Below are 26,230 nucleotides of genomic sequence, written 5' to 3'. Positions count from 1 at the left end.
CCACAGCCAGAGCCCAGGTGTGGAGGGAGGTGCCTGAGGACCTTGGCCAGGCCTTTAGGAAGAAGCAGGAAGCAGTCCAGTGTCCCTAGCTCAGACAGTTCAGATCCCTAAGACTTTAGGGTAAAAGGCAAAGAGAGGCCAAGGCAGGGATGCTACCAACCTGCAAGAGGGCATCTGCCAGGTGCTGGAGCTGGGCGTCTGTGTATGTGATAGGGGTGGAGACCAGGGGCTCAAATATACTGGGGCTGCCCTTTGCCCCTGAGCCAGCCCCAGCCCCTCACTAGGGATCCTAGGCAGGGGCTCCACCCCTGAACCACGCCCCCAGCCCCTCACTGGGGGATTCTAGGCAGGGGAACTCACCCATGAGACACCCCTAGCCTAGAGGACTTGCCCTTAACCATATGTGAGAGCGCGTGTGTGTCTGAAGTGGTACACAGACAGAAGCACGCGTGTGTCCGAAGTGGTACACAGACAGAAGCACACGGGACACGGGTGTGAGAACGCGTGTGTCTGAAGTGGTACACAGACAGAAGCACACGAGTTTGGCATGTCCAGTTTAGCTGTGTGCGCTTATGAGTTACTATGTGTCCTTGCATTCAGAGGGTGTGCGTGTGTGGTGTGCGCATGTGCAGTACAAAGGCGTGTTCCCTTTCTTGGAAGGACACAGACATTTACTGACTGAACATGCAAGTCAGCTTCTGCTAATTAAAAACAGCTTTTTCATGTTTAAAGTTTACAATACGAAAAATAATTTTCCTTCCTTTAGCGGGGGTGGAGTGGGCGCCAAGGAAGGGGCAGGGGCCCCCAAGAACATTCCATAAACTGGCTCAGATGGATCTGCACAACCCTCCCAGTTAGATACGGCAGCGCCCACCCTCTGCAGGAGTCCCTGCCAGTTCATTGGGGACAAGATGTTGTGAGGTGTTATGTGATCTGGGGACTGGTGGCTGGCAGACACCTCACCCTGCCCTCTGCAGGGTCTGTGCTTCTTGCTGGAGGCATTCTCTCTGCAGGAAGCTCAGGTTGGGGGGGAGCTGGAATGCCTTGGTGGGTTCTGTTTGGATGCCCCCGGCAGCCTGGCTACTCCCTTCCACACACCCGCTGCTGAGGACAAGGGCTGAGGTAGCAGGAATGAGGTGGAAGGTGACCTTGAGTATCAGAGACTTGTCCCCAGCTGTGGCCCTGTGCTGAGCTGGGGCTCGGAGGATGAAAACAGGTCCTGTTGACCGCCCCACCATAGCCTCTGCGACTCATCTGCAGCTGGGGTGTATAGCTAGAGTGAGAAAGGCTTCTGGGGGCGGCAGCTACCTGAAGAAGTCTCTCACCACCTCCTACACACCCTCTCCAGGCTGCCCACCCAGCTCTGGTATCCTGTAGCTCCCTGTTCCGTGGGAGAGGCAGGCGGACGGGCTGTGGGAACTCAGCACTGGTTGTCTGTATTAGATGAGAGGACTGCTCAGCAGTGGATTTCTCCTGCAATGAGGGTTGCACAGAGGTGACATCTATCTGTCTGTAGAGAGGGAGACACTTTAAATCACCAGAGAACAAGTCTTTTGTGGAAGACAGTGGACTGCCTTTCTTAAACAACAAGAGACAAAGCGTACAACACGCTGACACCAAGATGGGACTGTGGGGCTCCTGGAGTGTGGCCGTCTGTAGCGGCACGGGAGACGGCACGGGAGACGGCACGGGAGACGGCACGGTCATTCTCCACCGTCTCAGTCGCACTTGTAGTCAGATGAGGCCACCCCACCTGACAGACAGGGGCCACCCCACCTGACAGACAGGGGCCACCCCACCTGACAGACAGGGGCCACCCCACCTGACAGACAGGGGCCGCCCCACCTGACAGACAGGGGCCACCCCACCTGAAAGTTGGCTTTTCTGTTTCCTGTTGTGGTTTCTGTGGGTTTTGTTGTTCTAAGACAAGGTCTCTCTGTGGCCCTGGACAGCATAGCCCCTGCCATAACCCTCCCATCCACCTCCAGAGTACTGGAGCCTGCCACTGCACTCGCTTGACTGGTCTTCTTAAAAAGGTGGACAGCACAGGCAAAGAATGCTGCCATCCTGACTGACCAGGGGACCTCTTGGGGATGCTGGAGTGTGCATGTCACGAGAGTCAGGGGATTGGGGTGAAGATATGTGTCTCTGTATCTGCCACCTGTCACGGTGCCTCTGGGGCACCCTTTGGCTCCAGCGTCCTGAGTGCCCAGGCACCAGGAGAGCTTATTTACAGTGTCTTAAATCACACTCGTTTGATTGTGTACATATGTGTGCCTTGGCGCCCACGTGGAGATCAGAGGGAAATTTTAAGAAGTCAGTCTCTTTCTGCCTTGTGGGTCCCAAGACAGAGCTTGGTGGCAGTGCCTATACCCACTGGACAGCCGGGATTTTAACCGGCCAGGACACAGGGAGGGGCAGTTCCCATTGGGACTTGGGTATTTTGTGTCCACAAGTTTATTTTTGAGTGTCTGGCCGGACTGAGGGAAATCGAGGCTGTCACAAAGGACAGCACAGAGACGCACACTGGGCAGTGGCTACGTGTCGCCATAGCTCTGGGACCAGATCTCTCTGCTGTCTCAGGGCTGAAAAGTAGGGGCCCCAAGGGCTGGGGATCCCACACTCCTGGGAAACACAGGCAGGCCGGAATCAGAGCTACCTCCCGTGGCCGGCGCGGGGCAGCAGGACAGCGGCACAGGCAATGCCTGCGAAGGACTCGGGGAAGTGTAGGTCTCTCTCCCACTCGTCTGTCTCAGTGTTGTACACCTGCACAATGCCTGTGACGTTGTTCAGCCTCCAATTGTAGCCACCCACAATGTAGATCTTCCTTTCCAGTAGGCAGCAGCCAGCCTCCGACTGGCCAGTGCGCATAGGGGCCACCCTGGTCCACTGGTCAGTATCGGGCACGTAGTACTCCACCGCAAGCACATCGAAGCAGTGGTCCACATGGTCCATGCGGCCGCCTAGGGCATAGATGCGGCCTGCAGCACCCAGCATAGCGTGCAGCACGCGAGGCTCATGCATAGGTGCCCTGGGCTCCCAACGATCAGCCGCAGGATCGTAGCACTGTACCGCCTTCTTGTCCTCAGCAGAGACACCATAGCCGCCTGAGATGTAGAGGCGACCAGCAGATGCAGCGCCCGCATGGCCCCAAGTGCGCCGCTTGAGCGGGCAAGCAAAGTCCCAGCTGTCACGGCGGGGGCAGTAGCGCTCCACAGAAGCCAGGCTGCCTGCGCGATTGCGGCCACCAGTGGCATACAACAGTCCACCCAGTGCTGTGAGCTGGAACTGCACGCGGCTCTCACGCAGCGCCCTCAGCCGCAGCCAGCGATTGCGCTGCGGGTCGTAGCGGTAGCAGGCGTCCACGGCGCCCTCGCCACTGCGGTGCTGCAGGTGCTGGCCACCTGCCACATACACGAAGTTATCAAGTACAGCCACGCCGGCGTGGCTGCAGCCTAGCTCCATCTCCGTGAGCTCGCGGAAGTGGCGGGCCCCAGGCTCAGGCAGCTGAAATACCTTGCTGCTGACTGCTCGGTCACTGTCGGTATAGGGTGTGCCTCCGAAGGCCACTAGGGATGTTACATCTGAGCGTACAGCCGTTCGCGGCGACTGCATGTCATGCTGGCGACAAGGCAACACGTGGTAGCTGAAGGCCTCCAGCAGATACTGGCGACACAGGGCATCGTCCAGCATGACGTCGAGCGTCTGCACGCTGTCCACCAGCTCAGCCGGCTGCATGAGCGGGAAGCGCACATGGCGCAGCACGAGGCTGGCACGGGCACGGCGGGCGGGATCATGCTGCAGCCAGCGCACAGCAGCGCGGAACAGGTCGATCTCGGTGCAGCTCTGCAGCCGGTTGCTTTGCAGGAAAAAGACAAGGCGCTCGAGTGGCAGGCGCAGGAAGTCCTCCTCAGCGGCAATCTGCAGGAAGTGGCGGAACGTGAAGGCATCCACCGACTCTCGCAGCGATGCCAGGCTGAAGGTGGTAGCCATCTGTCCAATGTGCAGGCATGTCTCCACACTCATGGCGGCTTTCAGAAAGTCCTCGCACAGCTCCACCACCGGCAGCATCTGCAGGAACACAGCGGCGCCCAGCACATCCTGCACGCAGTCCAGGTCCAATGTCACCTCCGCACTGTAGGCGAAGTCAATGATGTGGCGCAGGCCTCGTGCAGACACACCATGCAGCTGGATGATCGTCTGGCTGGCCTCACGCATGCCACCGGTGAACATGGCCCTGAAGGTGGCAACACACCTGTGAGCAGGGCTGGCAGTGCACCCAAGCTATGTTCTGCCCTCACCCACCCTGTGTAGCAGCAGGGAAGCCTTACTGCTGGCACCTCTGCAAGGGCCCCCCAACCCCCAAGGCCGGCCAGTGGGTCTCTTGAAGAGACACCAGTTGCAGATCTGCAGCTACCTGTTGCCCGTGAGTTCCAGAGACAGTGCCAGCCTGTTCTTTCCACCACTACCAGAATCCGGGGTCTCTTCACTGACTCCCTGCAGGCAGGATAACTTCCGGTTCCCCTGGTCTAGGTCCCAAGGGCATTACTCTGTCCATTACTGCTGTCTTCAGGGAAAGCTCTGGAGATATGACCCAGAGTCAGCTCAGTCCCCAGCCTGCGTGAGACCTCTGTCGGGGTCTCTGGAGTCAGGCAGCAGCTGGTAAGGCGAAGCAGACTCATACACGCGGGCTCTGGGAAGGCCTGGGGTCAAGTCTCAGCTCCCAGCAGGAAGCAGAGGTCTGTCAATCCTGTCACTTCAGAGCAGCCCTCACAACTGTGGCAGGCTTTCCTGATAGCTCTCAGAAAGGGAGGGACAGGCCCCTATCATCAAAGATGATGTCAACCCACAGTGAGCTTCATGCAGCCTAGCTCAGGTCACACCAGGAGGGAGGCCACCTAATGGCACCGTTCTGTGGGTCAGCACCCAGGGCCCTCCTGCAGCCACGAGGAACAGCTCCCAGACCCCACCTTGGCCTGGCCCTCAAGAGTCCCCACCAGTCCTTGGACACTTCAGTGAGAAAAGAGGCCAGACCAGACGACAGGATAGAGTTTTGCCTTTTAAGGCCTTGCGGGCTACACTGCCAGAGCGGGGGTGCCTTTAAAAGGCATGGCTGGCTGGGCCGCCCACCCGCCCCCAAATCCACAGTAAAAATAGCATCGATGCCCCAGTTGGCTTGCCTGCAGCAGCTCCCCAGAATGGCCTCGCTGAGCCCCAGGGAGAACAGCTGGGCCTAGAGGGACATGGGGCCCAATACGCACCTGGGTGGCAGTGGACCTGGAAGAGCTGGCCCTCTTAGAACGGGGTCACAGCTATTCCCGCAGCCACCCCTGCTGGCAGGGCCTGTAACCAGCCACAGTCCCAGCACAGGGGACAGCAGACATCCGTGTGCCAGTGCAGGCCTGAGGCCATGGGGGAAACAAGAGGATAGCTCTAGGGCTCAGAGAGCCTCCACATGGATACACAGCTCCCATGTCCAGCCAGTCCCTCGGGCAGCAAGGGGTCCATTACGACTTCACCCCTGCTGGGCACACGAGGATGTGGAAGCAGTATCAGGAGTTCACGGGCAATCTAGGTTACACTGTGAGTGTGAGGCTAGCCTGCGCTAAATGAGCTCAATCTTGAGAGAAGAGATGGGGAAGGTGTGCAAGCCTGTAGGATTGCTCAGGAGTTAAGGTACTGGCTGCTACACCTGACAATTGAGTTGGAACCCCAGGATGCACACAAGGAAAGAACTGATGCCTGCAAGATGTCCTCCGTCCTCCATGTGCACATGTGGAGCACACGTGCACTCACCACACACACATGCACGCACACACACACTCACTCATCGTGGAGCAAGTGTGCACTCACCACACATACACGCACACACTCACCATGGAGCACACGTGCACTCACTACACACTTGCACGCTCACGGTGGAGCACGAGTGCACTCACCACACATGCACATGCTCACTGTGGAACGCGTGTGCATTCACCATACATGCACATGCTCACCGTGGAGCACGTGTGCACTCACCACACATGCACATGCTCACCGTGGAGCACGTGTGCATTCACCACACACGCACGCACACGCTCACTGTGGAGCACGTGTGCACACGCACATTCACACACACGAAATTGAAACAAAGACTTAAAAATAGAGAGGGGACCTAAGGGTTTAGTTCAATGTCAGAGTGCTTACCCAGCATGCACCAGGGCTGAAAAATAAAGTAACAGAGGTCAGGTGTGCTGGCACACTGGTCACCTCAACACCAGAGATGAGGAAGGGTACTGTGCTTTTGAGGCTAATTCAAGCTACAAAGTAAAACACTATCTTTAAAACAAGGAGGTGGTTGCCACATAGGTCCCCACATAGGAGGCAGAAGTGTGAATTCAAGTCCCCAGGCTTACCTAAAGTAGTCACTGCAGGCTGCCAGGACCACCTTGTGTGCATGGAAGGCTTCGCTGTTGACAGTGAGGACCACATCGAGCAGTTGGCCCTGTGCACGGAGGGCAGCCAGGCCCTGAAGCAGGCCGGTGCTATGGCCAGCTGCAGAGAAGGTGCACTTGAGGGCCCCATTCCTGTCAGCCAGGCTGCAAGGACAGCAGAGGAGGCATGGCTCAGAGACACACACACAATGACATGGAGTACACTTGAAACTGTAATACCGAGGGACAGAAGCAGCCAGAACAGAGTCCCACATGGGAGGACGCAGGCTAGCCGGCACAGGAAGTAGAAGGGAAAGACACCATTAAACACACAAGGGTCTCCTTGTGGGGCAATAAAAAAGCCTCAAAACCAGGCAGAGGTCAAACCTGTGTCATTTGGGAAACACTGCAAGACTGCCTACCAGAAAACAGGTTGCTCCTAGGGCATGGCTGAGGGGTGGAGCCCCTGCCTAGAATCCCCAGTGAGGGGCTGTGGGCGTGGCTGAGGGGTGGAGCCCCTGCTTAGAATCCCCAGTGAGGGGCTGTGGGCGTGGCCGAGGGGTGGAGCCCCTGCCTGGAATTCCCAGTGAGGGGCAGAACACTTCATTCAGCACTCTGGAAGTGGAAGCAGGGTGTTCAAGAGCTGAAGGTCATCTTCAGCTACAGAGTGAGCTTAATGGCAGCCTGGGCTGTGTGAGAACCTATTTTATAAACACAAATAGGTGAAATGCAATGGCGCACGTCTTTAATCCCGGGAGGCAGAGGCGGGAGGATCTCTGTGAGTTCAAGGCCAGCCTGGTCTACAGAGTGAGTTCCAGGACAGTCAGGGCTTCACAGAAAGACTGTCTAAAACAAAACAAGTTAAGTCAAAAGACAAGCATACCCTCATGCCCATTTGTCCTCATTTCCCTGACTCAATTCACTTCCTGTCCAGCCTCCACCAGCCCCTGTTGTTCCCTTTGAATACTCTTTGCTGAAGCTCTCTACATAACACCCCCCTCAGAGCGCAGGAGGGGGCAGTGCTGCTGAGAGCCTCCATCAAGCCTCCCCAAGCCACATCCCCACAGGACCAGTCACCCTCCCCCTGCTGAGCTTGCTCTCCCTCTGAGAGTGCTACCCCTCTCAGGATTATCAGCCCTTTGGGACCTGCCCTTCAATTCTTGGGCCAGGAATGTGGGGCACTGGGCTTTCCAAGAAATGAGGGAAGGCTCTGGGACCCCTACCCACCAGTCCCCAAATAAGGAGCTTTCAGAGCTGGATACTGTTGCAGCTGCACAGGCCACCTGACCCCATTATCCCCACCGGCTATCTAATTTGGTGGGTAGGGCTGGGCACTGCCACGGTTCATAAGGCCTGTGGTACGGAGAGGTACGGGCTGCCCTGGGGAGGAAGTCATGAGTCCTTAGGATGGCAGAAAAGCCCAGGATCAGCACTTAATGCCAAAATCTTGGGGAGGGAAGGGGTCCAGGTAGACCAGAGACCCTGGCTTGCTGTGTGGGTCTCCTGGGCCAGGTAGAAGGTGCCAATCTCAGCACTCACCACTGTCTTCTTCAATAGTAACAGCCTTCTGACCAGGCTAAAGTGGCAATCTGAGTCCCCACTCTCTGGTTCACGAACCCCCAGTAGACCTGGGATGCTTAGGACTGACCACATCCCTCAGGAGCCTGCAAGGTCTGGGAAAACTGAGACACTCAGTGGACACGTACAGTCTGTGCAACAATGCCAAAGGTCAGCAAAGCCCAGAAGCCCAGCTTCCTGCCCCAGCTCAGAGCTGTGAGGAGGCTGCTGGGGCTGGGGTCTCTGTCTGCAGAGCCCCTGAGAGCCTGTGGTTTGCCTGAGCCTATCCGATGCAGTGCAGTGTAGGCCTGATTCACTGTGGGGAGGTGTCCCCGTGCAGCCTCCCTCCTGGGGGGTGGGTAGTTAAAATACACTCCTGTCTTCCATGCCCATGGGGTTCTGAGGCAGGAGGATTGCTACAAGTTCAAGACCTGAGTAAGACCCTGTCTTAATAAAACGGAATAAAAGGCTGTGATGGCGTCAAGCTCGACCCCTGGAAGCCACAAGATATTGAGGTCAGATTCATGAAATTGCCCGCTAGCCGGGCGATGGTGGCGCACGCCTTTAATCCCAGCACTTGGGAGGCAGAGGCAGGCGGATCTCTGTGAGTTCGAGACCAGCCTGGTCTACAGAGCTAGTTCCAGGACAGGCTCCAAAGCCACAGAGAAACCCTGGCTCGAAAAACAAACAAACAAACAAAACAAACAAACAAACAAAAAATTGCCCTCTGACCTCCACACACAGGTACTCATTTCCCCCAAATAAACGTAAAAAACAGCCGGGCGGTGGTGGCGCACGCCTTTAATCCCAGCACTTGGGAGGCAGAGGCAGGCGGATCTCTGTGAGTTCGAGACCAGCCTGGTCTACAAGAGCTAGTGCCAGGAAAGGCTCCAAAACCACAGAGAAACCCTGTCTCGAAAAACAAAAAAAAAAAAAAAAAAAACGTAAAAAACAGTAAGACACCAGAGAGTGTCCCAGCTGCAGGGACCCTGGCTCTGTATGTCGAGGGCTGGTACACATGCCATCTTCCACTATGGTCCCCAGAGTCACCCACAGCTGCAGGCTGAAGCCCATCAGCCTTGAGAGTCACCAGTAGCAGCTTCTTAGCCCTCCCGGGGCACTCTGGAGCAGGCCACACCCAGAGGCTACTCACCCTGCACCGTGCACACACGGGACCTGACTTGTGAGTTCACAGGCTTTAGGAGGAGCAAGGGGAAACAGACACGTGCACACCCCAGATAAATGGTCTGGGAGGGGCAGATGTCCCCTGGGGGCCACAGTGTAGCTATTGTCCCACTGGCAGGGCGCTAGAATCAAAGGACAGGTGGTGCAGCAGGTAAAGGTGCTGTGGCCTGAGGACCCGAGTTGTGTCCCTGAGCTCACAGGGTGGGAGGAGAGCTGGCGCCCACAGGGTGTCTCTGACCTCCACAGTCACCACGGTACATGCCCAGTCCCCAAACATGAATAAGTGCAATAATAGGTTTTTTGGAGTGGGGGCTAGAGACGGGGGTTCTCTGGGTAGCCCTGGCTGTCCTGGAACTTGCTCTGTAGACCAGGTTGGCCTCTGATTCTCAGAGATCTGCCTGCCTCTGCCTCCTGAGTGCAGGATTAAAGTGTGCCACCACCGCTTGGCTACTAATAATTTCTTAGAAGATCAGTGAGCATATAAAGTATGTGCCACGAGCCCTCTCTGACATACTGGCTCAGTTTTCCTGAGCTCTCAAGGGAGCAAGGTCCTCTGGAGTCCCCATGCAGCTCCACAGCCCACAGCCCCGAGTGGGGGGGAGGGCAGACAAAAAGCCAGTGGCAAAGACTTCTACAGTAATGTAAGGACTTTCTTAGTTCAAGGAGAGGGGACAGAAGACTGTGCACCAGGTGGGATGCATTGATTGGAGCATGTGTCCTTTGGACACTGGGCTACTGTGATTCTCCATATGTAAAAAGTGTCTTGAAATTAATACAAAGCCTGCATTCTGATGAAAGGTGCTTATGGCTGGAGAGATAGCTCAACGCTTGAGTACTTGCAAGTCTGGCAAACCCAAGGTCAAGTCTCAGCACCCATCCTAAGTGGCTCACAACTAAGCACCTGTAGCTCCAGTCCAAGGGGACCCTGTGCTTTTTTTTTGCCTTCACAGGAACCTATATACATGTGGCATGCACTCACACACACAAATTATTTACATAAATAAAAGTTTAAAATGCAGGGGTTGGAGGGATTGCTCAGTGGCTAACAGCGAGGGTTGCTCTTGCAGAAGACACAGGTTCAGTTCCCAGCACCACACAGAGGTTCACAACCATCTGTAACTCCAGTTCCTGGGGATCTGACACCCTCCTCTGGACTTCACAGGCACTGAACACATGTACACAGGTTTTCAGGCATGCCAAACACACATATATATCCATCAATAAATGAATAAGTGGGGCTGGAGAGATGGCTCAGAGGTTAAGAGCACTGACTGCTCTTCTAGAGGTCCTGAGTTCAATTCCCAGCAGCCATATGGTGGCTCACAATCATCTATAATTTTATCTGGTTCCCTCTTCTGGCATGCAGACCAAACACTGAATAAATAATAAATAAATAAATTTTTAAAAAATAAAAAATAAATGAATGAGCAAATAAAGGATGAAGCAGAGGTTGGGAGCCGAGGGCTAACAGGAAGGAAGTAGTGCCCTGAGAGGGCACTGGGTGCCAGCAGGAGCTCAGGCCTAACCAGGGTCACACTGAGCCTTCCCACCTGCAAAGGGATGTCACTTGGAACCTGTGACAAATGAAACAAATGGAACCTGCAACCCCACGGACAACAAAGCTCACATACTTACGTCCCTATGTCATGATGCATCTATGTGGAACCCCTAACCTACTTTTCGTCATCTCCACACGACACCACACCTAGTGAAATCTGCATACGGTGTGTGCAGCTGTCACCGTGCACTCTGTGAGGACTAACAAGGCAGGAGCCGAGCTCCACGGTGTCAACATCCTTCTCACCCAGGGCTGGACCGTGCACTAAGGGCATGATAGTCACAGGACTGAGCACAGCCCTGACTGGCAACATAGGCGGGGACTGCCACAGTCATCCTGGTAAACAGATATGCTGTCACCGCCTTCAGAATGGCTTCTGTCTCTGCTCAGACTAGCACTGCTCGGACATGGCCACAAAGCCGGGCAGCAGTTAATGAAGAGGCTCAGTCAAAGTACAGAGAACAAGAAACTGGATGCTCAGCCATAGACAGGACATCTACACCGCACACTCTCTAGACTTAGGGAACATTGTGGAAGGGGGTGGGGCAGAGAAAATGTGGAGCAGACGGTGGTCCCTGCACACAGCGTGGTCCCTGCACACACTCAGGAACCACTGGGGCCAACAGCTCACCAGCAGGCTCCAGTAACTAGACTCAAATGTGCATACACATAAGGCGGGAGGGGATGGTAAAAATGGGGGGTGCACAAGATCACAACATGTATGAAATTATCAAAGATAACTAATTTTTTTTAAAGGGCCAGGTGGCTGTAGCGCACACTTTTAAGTGCACTTGGAAGGCAGAGGCAGGTGGATCTCTGTGAGTAGCTCAATCTACACAGTGAGTTCCAAAACAGCTAGAGCTGTTACACAGAAAAACCCTGTCTCAAAAAACAAAACAAAAGATTAAATAAAAGGTTTTTTAAAAATGGGAAGCCTAAAACCTGTGTGTGTAACGTGGACCCATTCTTCTTCAAAGGTGGTTGCCTGCCTTGAGGATATAGGCGTAGGGAGGGAAGGTGCTCAGGGCACAGCTGGTGTGAGCCAGCCCTTATTCTCACTGTGAGAATGGCCTGGGTGGGGAAGGAAGGCCCAGTGCCTCCTCTCCTGAGTCCTCTGTTGTCACCTTCCTTGAAAACAAAGGTGGGACCCAGAGTTGACTCTGCAGGTGGCACTGTTTGCCACCAACCCCGACAAGCTGACAGTCCCTAGGCTCCTCATAGGACAGAGATGACCCCACAGACTGTCCTCTGACTTCTGCAAGCACACATGTATGGTGTGCACATGCACACACAGAAGCAGGAGGAGGAGAAAACTGATGTGATTAATTTGTTTTAAATGGGAACCCAGAGAGCTGATCAGAGTCTAGGTCCCCCGAGGAAACGGATGGGCATGAACCTCAAAAGCAGAGGCAGCAGACATGGCTAGTGGCACCTCTGGTCTTCTGGTCTCCGCAGCTGGTCCCCAGGCATTAGCAAGTCCCTGCCCTGACTACTATGTCCCTCCTGGCTGAGCTGCCCTGCAGTGCTCCAAGCCCTCATAGTGCACAAAAGTATAGCTCAGCCAGAGCAGGGATGACTAATGTCACCTCTGCCCGCACCAGGGCCAGCACTGGGAGGAGGGACGACCCATTACTCAGAACAATTCTAGACAGTGGGCAGCCCCATGGTGGGGCCCCCTGAGCCACTCTGAATCTCCAGACAGCCACTCGAGTCATGGTAGTCGACCCATGAGTCATCAGAGCCAGTGCGTCAGCAACCCTGGACCGGACAGTCTCCAGAGGCCGCTCACCACCCACCCTGGACCCGACAGTCTCCAGAGGCCGCTCACCACCCACCCTGGCTGCGCCTCAGCCTAGATTTGGCCTCAGATTCCACCTCAGGCCTGGCCCAGCCCCAGCCATCCTGCCATCCCCCTGCCTCCATGTTCCCTCCACTACTGCCAAAGGTACCCATGCAGAGTCCAAGCCTGTGCTGCACACAGGCACACCCAGGCCATCCAAAGTGTGCAAAGCCCTAAATAGGTGCATGGCCCTGAGGAAACTACCTGTTTGGGGACCCAGGTGTGGGAACCCTACTCTGCAAGGGTTCTCACCTCCAATCCTGTTCCAGGGATAGTGAGTCAGAGCAGGCAGCTAGAGGAAGTGACCACAAGCCCCGCCACACCAACTGTGGCAAGCCACCCTAGTGACTGGAGCCTCCAAGAGCACTGAGAGCTGGGAAGCTGGCAGGGGACATGGCCTTGTCCCTGAGACCAGCTTTCCAAACCCCAGAATCATTCTCAGAACATCCAGAAACAGGCAAGAACAAGAAGGAATTTCATGGAAACATTTCTTTGGGGTTTAGTAAAATCCGTTCCCACCCCCACAGAGTGCAGCCCGCCGCCTCACACACCCTGTTCTGACGCCGGTCCCTGCTCCCCCAGCCCGGCCACTTCTACTTTCAAAGCCAATTTCACTTTTATTGTCCATGTGGCTCACTGGAGCAGACACGGCTGGCTGGCTCATGCGCCGGCCGCACACTGCTGCCCCGCCCTTGGTCTTCCAAACATGAGTGGGGGACAGAGCTTCAGGGAACAGTGTAATGTCAGGCGGGCCACCACAAATCAGCAACAGGGCCCTGGAGCATCTTCAAGACCATCCCCAGAGAGCCTGGATGGGCAGGGATGAACACAGTGGCATGTCAGCACTGGGGACGTCAGAATCTTGAATGAGGGGAGCCTGGGTTCAGGCTATGTGGAACCTCTCGTCCTGTCCAGCCATCCTCAGACCTTTGCACAGAGCTAGTGCTAGGCTTCCCCAGGGCCCTGTGACTCCCATGAGCTAGCAAATGTCCTTCCTTTAAAAACAGAAAAACTGCTGGGCAGTGGTGGCGCTCGCCTTTAATCCCAGCACTCAGGAGACACAAGGCAGATCTCTGAGTTCAAGACCAGCCTGGTCTACAGAGTGCATTCCAGGACAGCCAAGGCTGCACAGAGAAACCCTGGCTCAAATAAACGAATGAATGAATGAATGGAAACTGAGGTACACGGACATCTCCTAGTTTTCAGTACCTCATCTTCCTGTCCACACAGCATTCCCTCACCAACATCCCAGTGGCTCCGGCCCCGACTACAAGACAGAGGGTGTAGAGCTCTGTGGGGTCCAGCACACCCACCCCATCCTGCTGCCATAGCTACCCAATGTTCTAGCTACAGGATCGACTCACTGTGCTCTGGCACCAGACATGCAAGTCAGTGGCCCCCACTCTCACTCATGCCAGCAAGTCCTCCCCTGGGACGCCATGGCTCCGGGCCCACAGCCTGCTCCCTCCTCCTGCAGTTGCAGCCCTTTTCTTTTGGGCTCACCTCTAGTGGAGCGGAGGGGGTAGGCTTGCTCCAGGATAGCATATGAGAAAAGAAAGCCAGAACTTGGGAGGGGCGAGCAGAAGTCCCTTAAAAGGCCAGCTGAACGTGGGGACATCAGGCTCACCAAGCATCTTTCCCACGGAAGATTGTGTCTGAGCTGCGCCTGAGGACTGCAAGGGCTCAGGCGAGGCGGGAGTATGTATTCTGGATTGGGAGGCACTTCCTTGAAGAACCAGCACCAGACCCCAAGGACTTCTGGGAGTGAAGGGTGCTGTTCCCACTGGCCCTGCCCAGTGCCAGTCCAGCCACCTGGCAGGGCGAGCCAGAGCCCCTGTCTCCTGGGAAACTAGTGGGGCAGGGACTCCAGGAATGGAGTGCCAGAGGGAGGACACGCCCCACATTTGCCAAACTCAGCAAGGAGGGGTTGTGCTCTAGAAAGCGGCCGGTCCCAGGAGGATATGCGGTATTGGCATTCCATCTTCCTGAGCAGTGTCAAGTCCTCTGTCCACAGCTTGTTATCTGGACTCAACAGCTGGATCACAATACTTGGTGTCACCATAAGAATGCCCTCCACACAGGGACACACACTCAGGAGGCGGAGTGGGACGTGTAGTCCTGACTGGCTCACTCGCTGTCCGGGAACGCTCTGAGGCACAGAGAGACTCACACAGCCAACACAAGGACTCCCTCACCAGTTCAGGTCCTAGCTCCCACAGCCTGACAGGCAGGTGCAGAAAGTCACTGAGATGCAGCTGGGAGGTTCCAGGTTCCAGAGCTGGCCCACTCCCCAAAGCCAGGTTGAGTTGGGGCAGAGCTCAGGAGCTAGAGGGGCAGAGCACCCAACTTCACCCCAGAGGGAAAAATGCAATGGACCCCCACTAGGCACTCCATCACCTCATGAGGAATGGAGGCCTCTGCAGACGAGGGAAGTGCCTGCCAATCACCCTGCTCCCTGCAGAACTTCATCTGTTCGCTCCTAGCCTGACTGGTGTCCACCCCACAGTGAAGGAGCTCGGCAATGTTAGCCCCTTGGACAGTGGGTGGCAAGGCAGATGGGTGGGTGGGTGGGTGGAAAGGTTGGTGAACGAGTGCCTAGGTAGTAAGTACTCCTCTGTGTATCCGTTTCTAAGCATGGCCTTAACACACCCTCACACATTAGCAGGTGGTCAGTTCCCCGACCCGCAGCTGCTTACAATGAGCCCTGCTACTCCATCTCCAGTCTCCGCGCCCCTCATAGTTCAGAGAAGTGCCTTGCCAAGGGCCAGTCCCTGGAACCCTCTCCCACTGCCCCATCTGGGGTGGAAAACAGCAACAAGCTGGTTGCCCTTGGCAGCACAGATGAGGCACCAGGCCACTCAGGCCAGAACCAGCCTGGCAGCTCAGCCCAGGACCTGACTACAATCCAGCAGCCAGTCTCTCCATTTTGCAGATAGATGTGTAAATCAGCTCTTTCCCACTCAACCTTCTCTCCCACACACTTTCCTGTGGTGGGGACCCCAGCCCACTATCCTCTGCCCAAGACGATCAGGTAGACTTACTCCTTGTCTGGCCAACAAAAGTGTCCGGGAACCCTGACCACTGTGATTGGTGAGATGAGGGAGTGGTCCACCTGAGCCAATCAGAACCTTCCTAGGATGGCTGGATTCCTCCTTCCTTTCTTTTTTCTTTTTTCCTTTTCTGCCCCAAGACAAGGTGTCACTGTAGCCCTGGATATCCCGGAACTCTGTTCTGCAGACCAGGCTGGCCTTGAACTCAGAGATCAGCCTGCCTCTGCTTCCTGAGTGCTAGGATTAAAGGTGCATGCCACCACTGCCTGGCATTACCTGGGACTTCTTAGGCACCTCTTTCCCCTGCAGAGTTGTCAGGTTGGAGGAGTATGCAAGCCTAGGCCAGCAAGTGGGCAATGGCTAAGCAGAGGGAACACAGATTCTCTGAGATTCTTCGAGGGTGTGTGTGTGTGCCTGTGCACACACATGTGCCATGGCATGCATGTGAGGATCCTGGGCAGAGCACAACAGCAAGGCCCACCAAGTGCTGAGCCGTCCTGCTGACCAAGACGGTCGGTCGCCTTGGGACAGGTCCTGTCGGGTGCCTTGCTCCATCGCTGTCTACTAGATTCCTGTCTTACTGAACCTTGAAGTAGGCTGCAATCAGCCAGCACCAGTGTCCTCTTGTCTATGCTAGGAGGCCAAGCTGATGGCAAGTGGGCAGCAGCTTTGCCAGGACAGCTTGCTCCACTCAGGTAACCAAGAAGCTGCAGAAATCCCGACAGACTGGCAACACTGACCCACGTCCTCCCGGAGTGTTGAGGGCGATGAACAAGGGGTAGAATCTATGCAGTGATTCCTGTGGACCAGGGACATGAGTGTGTATATGTCCTCCATCACTCTACCACACACATGGGGATATTGGCACATGAAGAGGGATATAGACAGGAGGCAGAGCGTGACCAGCAGTTTTCCCACAATGCAGCACACAGCGGCTGCTGAGGTGGGTGGAGAGGCTGCTTGAGGGCCTTAGTGGCTCTTTGGATGCCTGTCACCTGACAGCTACCCCACCCAGCCCAGTTCTGACCATTGGGGTAATGGAAGATTCCAGGAGATTTCACATCTCCGCTCTTGCTCTCTGCTTTCAAGCTGGGCTCAAATTCTCCCGTCCCTTGGAGAGCAGGCTCCGGATATCCAGGCCAGACACCCCGCCCGGTTCCTGGCTTTGACCCCTGTGGAATTTCATGGCTGTGGTGTCAGAAAACATCTTCAGCCTCATCCTTGAGTGAACCCCCCACCTCCACTAGGCTCTTTAAATGCTGGAAGGTCACACCCCGCAGGGTGAGGGAGCTCAATTCCAAAAGTACTTACCCTGCAGGAGAAGTTAAAGCTCTGGCTGCTCCTGGACACAGTGGACGTCCAGTCCTAAGCAGCTGAGCATGAATGGGGATGCCACGGGAAGCAGTGCCGGGAAGGGCGGTGCAGAAAGGCCAGTCCAGGGTTAACAGGTGTTAAGAGAGCCAGTCTGCACAGCAGCTACCAGAGCAGGGGGGTCCTCCGCCTGGGGACTCCAAGGCCCCCACCTCCACTGCAGGCAGCTGGACAGCTCGCTGCCTTCACTTCCAGCTAAGAGAAGGCTGTGCAGGGCTGCTCTCCCTGTTGATTCCCTAGACCCTATTTCCAAATAAAGGATGATGGCTCTCGACCCACTGACACACTGCCAAGGTCCTGGCTGCAGGTACACATGCCCTAGAAGACATAAGACATGATTGGGCAGTTTAGGGTTACAGAGGCCATCAGCAGCTAAGGGCAGGAAGAGGCTCAGCGGCACCAGGCAGGCGTGTGATCCTAGAAAGGTTCTTCTGGCCCAAGTCAGAGACGATAATTTATAACCAGGACAAGGGATTGGGCAGGGCGGTGGGCAGCGAAGACTCAATGGCTGGGGCTCTCCCTAGAGTAGCTGCTAACTTCTTTTGCATGGAATGGCAGTCTTAGGGCTGGAAGAAGTCTCCACGTCCCCAAGTTCACTGAGCAGAGAGAGCCCAGGGGCTTTTCTGGAAAAACTGAGATTATGAGCCCAGGCCCCATGCCACCTCTGTCTATGAGACCCTTGGAGACGGCACAGCTGCTCCAGGTCAGAGTCTCAGCCTCCCCCACACCCTGAAGGCACATCTTCATCTTCCAACTCCCAGCCCTTGGCTTTGTGGAAACCTAGGAGCCTATGGCCCACACCCTGCTCAGTGCATTAGTGCCCAGTGCCACACACCAGTGGCTCCCAAGCCCACTCTGTCCCAGGCCCAAAGGCCTTCAAACAAAGCAGGATCTGAGTGGGCCCTGCTCTGACTGTCTCCTTCTCCGCTGCTAACACCTGGTCTACAGGAGGTCTACACAGGAGGTCAGAGATACCCAGGGATACCCTTAGTGGGTTAGGTGTAAGTTAAACTGAGAAGCCATCTGTGCTGAGAGGAGTTTCCCAATGTTACCCATCCCTACCTCAGGGCTCCACAGTCCCGGGGCTCCCCTATCCCTGTGCTCTGGTGAAAAAAAAAATGACCCGGGTAAGGAAGGGGCCAGCAAACTGTCAAGGCTTCATGCTAACAGGGCACTGGCCCCACTAACAAAATCTTTCTCAGGCCAGGCATAGTAGTACACACCTTTACTCCCAGCACTTGGGAAGCAGGTGGATCTCTGAGTTTGAGGTCAGTTTGGTCTACATGGAGAGTTCAAGGACAATCAGGGCTACATAGTGAGACCCTCTTTTAGAAAGAAAAAAAACAAAAAAAACAAAATAAAAAACCTCAAGCCAATCTTTCCAGTAACCATGCCAATGACAAGGAGGTTATTCCTGGTGCTCCCAGCCCGCCACAGTCCAAGCTGCATGTGTCCTGTGTGGCTGTCTGCAGCAAGACTCCTGTGATGGCCACAAAGGCCAGCCAGTCCAGCCCACAGGACACGATGGCTGTGCTCCCAGGTGGTCCTCACTCCTCGTCCACCTGACTACAACACGGTGAATGATGCCTAGGCACTCAAGGAGCCTGTGGAGAAGCAGCAGGCAGGATGACAGGGTGGGTAGCATGTCCTACGAGTGGACAACCCTAGTCCCTCCCATGCCTGCATGGCCCCAAAGGGCCAAGAGTATTGGCTTCTAAAGTGACAATGTCTTGCCTGCTATCCCTCTGTGGGGGCCACAGTGACTCAGAGTCTCCCTAGCATCGGGAAGAACCAGCCTCCTTAGATAGCTTGGCCTTGGTGGGGACATAGAGAACATTTAGAGAAGCCTGGTTCACTGAGCCATGACAAACATTCTGGCTACCACTTCCCATGTTCCTGTCCTCCAAATAAGGCCAGAGGCCAAGTGGCAGAGTTCTCAGGGCCATGTGACATCTGTGTCTTTACAGCCCTGGTGGCTCAGACCTCAGTTCCCTCGAGGAGTGGTTGGCTGAGACTCAACCTGGAAGGAGGTCTCTCAAAACAAGTACTCTTTGTTTCCTGGGCCAGGCTTTGGCCTCCTCTCTGCTCGCCACCAGCTTGGTGGCCGTGCTGTCCACTGGGCTTCAACTCACATATTATGACAGACTCCGCGAGGCAACAGAATGGTTTGTTGCTCCCGAGAGACAAGGAAAGGAAAGCAAGGCTGTCCTCCCACAGTCAAGAGAGAAGTCAGAACAGACAAGTTACATAATGGAAGGGGTAGGTATGGGTACAAGGCCCTGAGCTGCGTCAACATGACATGGTAGGGAACACAGATGTCACCCCCAACACGGCCAGCTGACATCAGCCTTCTTAGGCAGATGAGGGCATGGCTTGACAGGGTGCAGAGCTGTTCCAGAGATGGTGACATAGTCAAGGCCAGTGTCCCTGTTCCTGGGGCCTTCAAACTGTCTCCTCAGAAAAACCTGATTCCATGGAGGGACGTGGCCAGGCTGCAAACAGTTGCCCAGAGCAGACACTGACCACCCACAAGGCCCTCTGAGAGAGGACAATCACCAATCACACCAGTCACTAGGTGCCACATGAACACTGTCCCATCACTCTGTACAGAACCCCACTATTGTGCACAAAGTCCCATCGGCATGGCACCACCCTACTGGTCTACAATGAAAGGCTCCAATCCATCTAAAGACTCAACAGCCTGCAGCCACAGCCGGAAGCAGGATGTGGACTATTCCCACTGAGACCAAAGTGAGACTCAATGGCGCTTCCACGGCAGGCCAGCTTCTAAAAAGGAATGCGTATCGGGCAGAGTCTGGCACAGTGTCCCCACAGCTCTCCTGCCCTGCCCTGCCCTGCCCTGCCCTGACGATGCTGTGGGTAGACACTGCAAGACAGCCCTACAGAGCAGAGCAGACACTGTCTCCAGCTCTTGTAGAATGGAGCCAGACAAACATCTTTGCTTATGAATTACTAGACTCCAGGTGTTAGCTTAGTTTAGTTCACTTCTGGTTTTGCTACTTAGTATGAAACCTGGGCTTGCTGCATCCTAAGCAAGCCCTCTACCACTGAGCAGTCCCTCGGGTCCATTTCCCTGCCCTTCCCTTCCTTTTTGTGTCTCTCTCTGAGTTCAGGCAAGCCTGAAATTCACTATGTAGCACAGGCTGGCCTCAAACTTGAAGTAACCAACCTTCCTAAATGTTAAAATTACACGTGTCATGACAGTGCCACTTTCAGCTGAGAGAGTTAAAAACAATGACAACCAACAAAAAATGAGCAAAGTCCACCAGGCGATGACAATACAAATAAAACGGTGACCAGCCACATACTGGAATATCGTTTGATCGTGGAACGGTGACCAGCCACATACTGGATATCGTTTGATCGTGGAACGGTGACCAGCCACATACTGGATATCGTTTGATCGTGGAACGGTGACCAGCCACATACTGGGTATCGTTTGATCGTGAAACGGTGACTCGCCACATGCTAGAATATTATTTGATCATGAAACAAACAAACAAAAACCCCAAGACTAGAAATAGAAGCAAACAGATGACAGTTCTGGGGTACACAGCAAGTCCCTGCTAAGAACAGTTCTGGGGTACACAGCAAGTTCCTGCTAAGAGAGATGGAGGAGGAAGGGATGGAGGAAAGAAAGGAAAAAGAGGAGGGAGAGGAGAGAGGAGAAGGGAGGGGAGGAGAGGGGAGGACAGAGGGCAGGAGAGCGTAGGAATTTTGTCACCTCACACAATCCATCAGTGTGTAATGTCCAGACAGGTAATTCCAAAGAAAGGAAGCAGGGCTGCCAGGCTGGGGAGGGGACTGGTGGGATCTACATACGTGTACATCTCTCTGTGGATGTGCTAAACGCCACTGTCTACTGAGAAGGGTAGACTTTATGTCACACAAGTTTTACCTCAAAAGATAAAAACCTAGGTAAGTTTGGTGGCGTATACCTGCCATCCCAAAACCACAGAGATGGGGGCAAGGGGATAAGGAATTCAAAGTCAGCCTCAGCTACATATCAAGAGTGAGGGCAGCCTGAGCTACACCACACTGTCTGAAAAAGAAATGAAACAAAACAAAAGCTGAGGGGTTGAAGGTGGCTCAGTCAGAAAAATGCCTCCACACAAGCACGAGTTTAGATGGCCAGTGCCCACATTAAAAACACAGAAAAACCAGCCAGGCACAGCTGCATGCCTGTAACTACAGCACCGGGGAAGAAGACAGTGATCCCATTATGGCAAGCCCAGACTCAGGGACAGACTCTCTCCAGACAATCGCCAAAGAGGTAAGGGGATAAAGGAGGACACTTGACACTGACCTCTGACCTGGCACACACACATATACTACAAATACACAAACAAACCAAGAAATGCCATGGAGACGACTCTGTAGGTAAAGGCACTTGATGCCAAGTCTGACAACCTGAGAGAACTGCCACCAACAGTTTTAGCTACGCCCCCATGGGCATCCGCTTTCTCCCTTGACATATCTAGAACTGGGAACTCCATCAAAAGACTTGTCTGGAGGGGCTGGAGAGGTGGCTCAGAGGTTAAGGGCACCAGCTGCTCTTCCAGAGGTCCTGAGTTCAATCCCCAGCACCCACATGGTGGCTCACAACCATCTATAATAAGATCTGATGCCTTCTTCTGGCGTGCAGACATACATTCAGGCAGAACATTGTATATGTTATAAATAAATAAAACTTTAAAAAAAAAGACTTGTCTGGAGAGATCATACATGTTGGAAGGGAAGCACGGCTATGCTGTTAAATGGTCTTGACACGCCAGGCACACTGCGAGCTACCCACCGCTGTTTGTGTTCCAGACTAGGGAGGCTGTAAGCTTTGCCTAGAGCAGCTTCTCTCCGCAGTAGGCAGCACTGAGAATAAGAAACGTGGAGTTCTCGGCTCTAAATGGGACATCTATATGATCTATCCAAGGCTTGGGAACATCATGGACAAGATGGAAATAATCTAAGAGCCAGAGCTGGAGAGACGGCTCAGGAGCTCAACCCTGTCTGCTCTTCCAGAGGACCTGCGTTTGCTTCCCAGTTCCAGAGTCTGACACCCTTTTATGATCTCGAAGGGCACTGCATACATGTGATGTATAGACACGCATGCAGGCCAAGTACCCATCTACAAACCAGGGCTGTGGTGCTCAGACTCATAGCGGCTATCATGGTCAGCACAGACTGGCTCATGAGGCTCCGCCTCTGCTGAGGACTGATACCCAGCAAAGGTTGCTGAGGAAGGAGTGACATTTTCATCAGTGGTGTAGATGCCAGGAAGGGACCCACGGTCCTGTACACAACCTAATAAAATGCGAGGGTGGAAGGAGACAGGATGGGAGAGCAGGCAAATGAGACCCATTCCACACATCATCATGAAGTCCATTACTCATAATTAACACGTCCTAATGAAAACATTTTTCAGTCCAGGCCACAGTGGTGGCCCAGCACTCAGGAGGCAGAAGAGGCTGATCTCTGTGAGTTCGTGGTCAGTTTGTGCTGATATTTTGTTTGTACTTTAACAAATAGTTTGCCTGAAGATCAGAGTGCGGAGCTAGCCACACTAGTTAGCCACAGAGGCCAGACAGCGGTGGCCTACACCTTCAATCCCAATACTCAGGAGATAAAGGCAGATGGATCTCCATGAGTTCAAGGCTACCCTGGGCTACAAGTGATTAAATTACTCTAAAAGAGAAACAGAGCCAAGTGGTGGCTCACACCTTTAATCACAGCACTAAGGAGGTAGAGATAGGAGTGATACGGCTAGGGGGAGGGGGAATATAAGGCAGGAGGAGACAGGAGCTCAGGATATGGTCTGAGGTTTCGTAGAGAGGGCATTCAGTCTGAGGACTTGAGATAGAATACCTCATTCAGTCTGAGGATTTGTAGCAGCAAGAAATAGTGGCTGGCTGCTCTGCTTCTCTGATCTTTCAGTTTTCACCCCTAATATCTGCCTCTGAATTTCTATTATTAAGACCAACTAGAAATCACTCCTCACTGGTCTACAAAGCGAGTTCCAGAACAGCCTGAAACCTTGTCTCAAAAAACAAAAAGCAATTAAAAAAAAAAACTTAAAAGTTACTAAAAATAATAAACATGGATTTTGGGGTTGGATGCACACTTTAATAAAATAAAGTCAATAAGCTACTCACTTTGAAAAACATAAACTGCTCATTTAAGAAGAGTAAAGAAAGAGGCTGGAGAGATGGCTCATGGAAACCAAGTACTCAAGCAGAGGGTCCAAGTTCAAGTCCCAGCCACAACATGGCGGTTCACAACCATACATAACTCTAGTTCCAAGAGATCCAGTGCCCTCTTCTGGCCTCCAGTGACACCAGGCATGCCCATGGTGCACAGAAATAAATACAGGCAAAACGTTCACACATAAAATAAATAAATCTCAAAATAATAACTACTGAAGAATAACTGAAAGGAGGGAAGTGGGCTAAGTGAGGTGTGTGCCTGTTCAAAGCCAGCCAGAGCTAAGCGGTAAACATCGGCCAGTGAAGACCACAAAGACAGACCCTGACGCAAACAGCAACAAGCGAAACCTGGGGCTGGAGCCAGCTTAGCAGTGAAGGTCCAGAACCCCAAGTTCGGTTCCCAGCACCCAGAACAGGCAGCTCACAGACACAGCTCCTCATCAGGCCCAATCTTCTGGATCCGCCTGGATGTACTCTCAGACACACACACAGATACACACGCATGAACTATAAAAATAAATCTTTTAAAAAGTTGGCCCCAGGAATCTGATTAGTTGCCCCCTCTTACCCCAGTGTCCCCATGCACCCCACTGAGGCCTCCAGTCCCCAGCAGCTGTCACTCTTCTGGGTGCATGTGTCCTCGGCTCCTGTGCAGTCCCTGGCTGTGCTCTGAGCCCACATTGGAGCCCCCAGGTGCCAATTAGCACCTCCTCTTGGTAGCAGTAACGCTCTGGTCACAATGTGGACTCCTGTCCACAGACCACCAGGCCTTTCCCTGCCCAGAGCCCCCACGTGAGGACCAACTTTATATCCATGTTCACATGGACCAGCGCTCCTGGCTCCTACATCTATGTTCACATGGACCAGCGCTCCTGGTTCCTACATCCATGTTCACATGGACCAACAGCACCCCTGGCTCCTACACTCACAAGCCAGTGATAGCCTGAATTTCCTTCTTAGCCTCACGAGGATAGTTCCTCGCTCTGGTCAGTGTGAAAATGTGGGCAGTGAGCACTCCCTAAGGAAGCTCCTAAGTCAGATGCTCTTTCCTTCAGATTCCAGATCAATTCACAAATGAACATAAACGCAGTGTTCGCAGTAGATAAGTTTGCAAGTTCAAGGCCAGTGGTGCTGTCTCAAAAACGGGTGTGGGAACTGGATGGTGGCACAAACCTTTAATCCCAGCACTCAGAAGGCAGAGACAGGTCCCTGTGAGTTGGAGGCTAGCCTGGTCTACAGGGTGAGTTCCAGGACAGGCTCCAAAGCTACAGAGACGTGGGCGGTGGTGGCACACGCCTTTAATCCCAGCACTCGGGAGGCAGAGGCAGGCGGATCTCTGTGAGTTCGAGGCCAGCCTGGTCTACAAGAGCTAGTTCCAGGACAGGCTCCAAAGCCACAGAGAAACCCTGTCTCAAAAAACCAAAAAAAAAAAAAAAAAAAAAAAAAAAAACCCAACAACAAAGCTACAGAGAAATCCTGTCTTGAAAAGCAAAAAAAAATAAAGTTGGGCCGGGCGGTGGTGGCGCACGCCTTTAATCCCAGCACTTGGGAGGCAGAGGCACGCGGATCTCTGTGAGTTCGAGACCAGCCTGGTCGTCTACAAGAGCTAGTTCCAGGACAGGCTCCAAAACCACAGAGAAACCCTGTCTCGAAAAACCAAAAAAAAAAATAAAAATAAAAAAAAATAAAGTTGGGGGTGTGACTTAGTAGAGTGCTCACCTAGCATGCATGACATAAACGGGAATGGCGATGCATGCCTGTCACCCTGATACTTCAGGGTGAGTCAGTACGATCAGCAATTTGATATTATCCTCAGCTACACAGCAACTTTGAGAACAGCCTGAGCTACATGACTTCTTGTCTTGGAAAACCAAAATAAAGCAAATATTTTAAAACATCTATCATCTTAATAGAAATTCTTGCCAGACCAGGTGGTGGTGGCGCACGCCTTTAATCCCAGCACTCGGGAGGCAGAGGCAGGCGGATCTCTGTGAGTTCAAAACCAGCCTGGTCTACAAAGCGAGTTCCAGAACAGGCTCCAAAGCTACAGGGAACAACAACAAAGAAAGAAAGAGAGAGAGCAGAGAGACAGAGGGACAGAGAGACAGAGTCAGAGGGACAGAGAGAGAATTCTCAGGTTCAGAGAACCCACCTCAGGATTTGACCAGGGAAAAAAGGTAACCCCATTGGACCAAAGGACTGAATTTGGCCCCTGTATCTGAGGGCAAGACCGCTATTCCAATCCTTTAGCCTTATGTGAGGGGGGAATTTGAACCCAATGTGGAAGAGGTCTCAAAGAAAGATTCTATGCACTCATGACCCTTTCGCCTCTCTCACAGTGCTCAAACTCCCCAAACACACTCCCATCTCTCACAACCCCTGGAACTTCCCGGCCATCAGGACCTACTGAGGCCCCAAAGGCAGCCTCAAATGTTCCCTCCAACATGCCCAAGCCCTGCCCACCTACCAAGTCCCTAGACAGTTTTCTGCCAATCAGGGCCTGTTGAGGTCTCCTAGTGACCTCAGTGTCTCCCCAGGCATTCCCAGGCTCCCAGATGACTGGCCTCAATGTCCCCCTCCAGATATATCCAGGCCTCTTATTCTCTGCCAGGCCCCTGGACGGCTCCCTGTCCATCAGGGCCAGTGGAGGTCGCCAGGTGGTTTCAGGAGACGCCTTGGTCCCCTGCCAGATCCGGGGGTCCTTGCACAGCCTCCCATGTTACCTTCCCAGGGCCCTCCAGCCTCCGGCTCCGCAGCTCCCAGGAAGCTCGGCCTCAGCTTGCTTTCAGGCGCGTGCGCTTGCTCAGGACCGTGGCAGCCGGGGTCCCGGGACGCTCACGCCCTGGCGGGCCCAGGACAGCGCAGCCCCGGCCAAGAGGTGCACGCCCATGGAGGAGCGGGACTCACCTGCTCGGGCGCTCAGGGCTCTGGCCGGAGCCACTGGCGCCGCCGGACTCCGCCATCTTCCACCGCGCACCCGACCCAGAGGGCCGCGCGCCGACCCGGAGACCGAGGCCCGGGCAGCGGGCGGGGCC

General features: G+C 54.1%; 1 protein-coding gene across 3 annotated transcripts; it reads right to left on the bottom strand.

The window, feature by feature from the left end:
• Positions 1 to 504: 504 nt before the first annotated feature.
• Positions 505 to 26,230, bottom strand: Klhl26 (kelch like family member 26). 3 transcript variants are annotated; one of them, XM_057752980.1, is made up of 3 exons: positions 26,103 to 26,230; positions 6,399 to 6,581; positions 505 to 4,237 (listed from the first exon to the last, which is right to left on the bottom strand). In XM_057752980.1, the coding sequence occupies exons 1-3, from the start codon at positions 26,156 to 26,158 to the stop codon at positions 2,656 to 2,658; spliced, it is 1,821 nt and encodes a 606-aa protein (XP_057608963.1). In that variant the 5' UTR covers positions 26,159 to 26,230; the 3' UTR covers positions 505 to 2,655. The 3 variants fall into 3 exon arrangements, with proteins under 3 accessions (XP_057608963.1, XP_057608964.1, XP_057608965.1); XM_057752981.1 differs by lacking the exon at positions 26,103 to 26,230 and adding an exon at positions 25,919 to 26,035; XM_057752982.1 differs by lacking the exon at positions 26,103 to 26,230 and adding an exon at positions 16,918 to 17,046.

This window comes from Chionomys nivalis, chromosome 20 (genome assembly GCF_950005125.1).
Source record: "Chionomys nivalis chromosome 20, mChiNiv1.1, whole genome shotgun sequence".
NCBI lineage: Eukaryota > Metazoa > Chordata > Mammalia > Rodentia > Cricetidae > Chionomys > Chionomys nivalis.
The sequence above is the reverse complement of the archived record's forward strand: the minus strand, read 5'-3'. Positions and strand labels throughout refer to the sequence as shown.

What these genes read in the sequence shown, in the direction of transcription:
- Klhl26 (XM_057752980.1), bottom strand. Translation starts at nt 26,158, where the DNA reads ATGGCGGAGTCCGGCGGCGCCAGTGGCTCCGGCCAGAGCCCTGAGCGC. An exon ending in AGCCCTGAGCGCCCGAGCAG is followed by an intron (nt 6,582 to 26,102) that starts GTGAGTCCCGCT and finishes CTGTCCTTGCAG; the next exon opens with CCTGGCTGACAGGAATGGGG. An exon ending in GCCTGCAGTGACTACTTTAG is followed by an intron (nt 4,238 to 6,398) that starts GTAAGCCTGGGG and finishes TGCCACCTTCAG; the next exon opens with GGCCATGTTCACCGGTGGCA.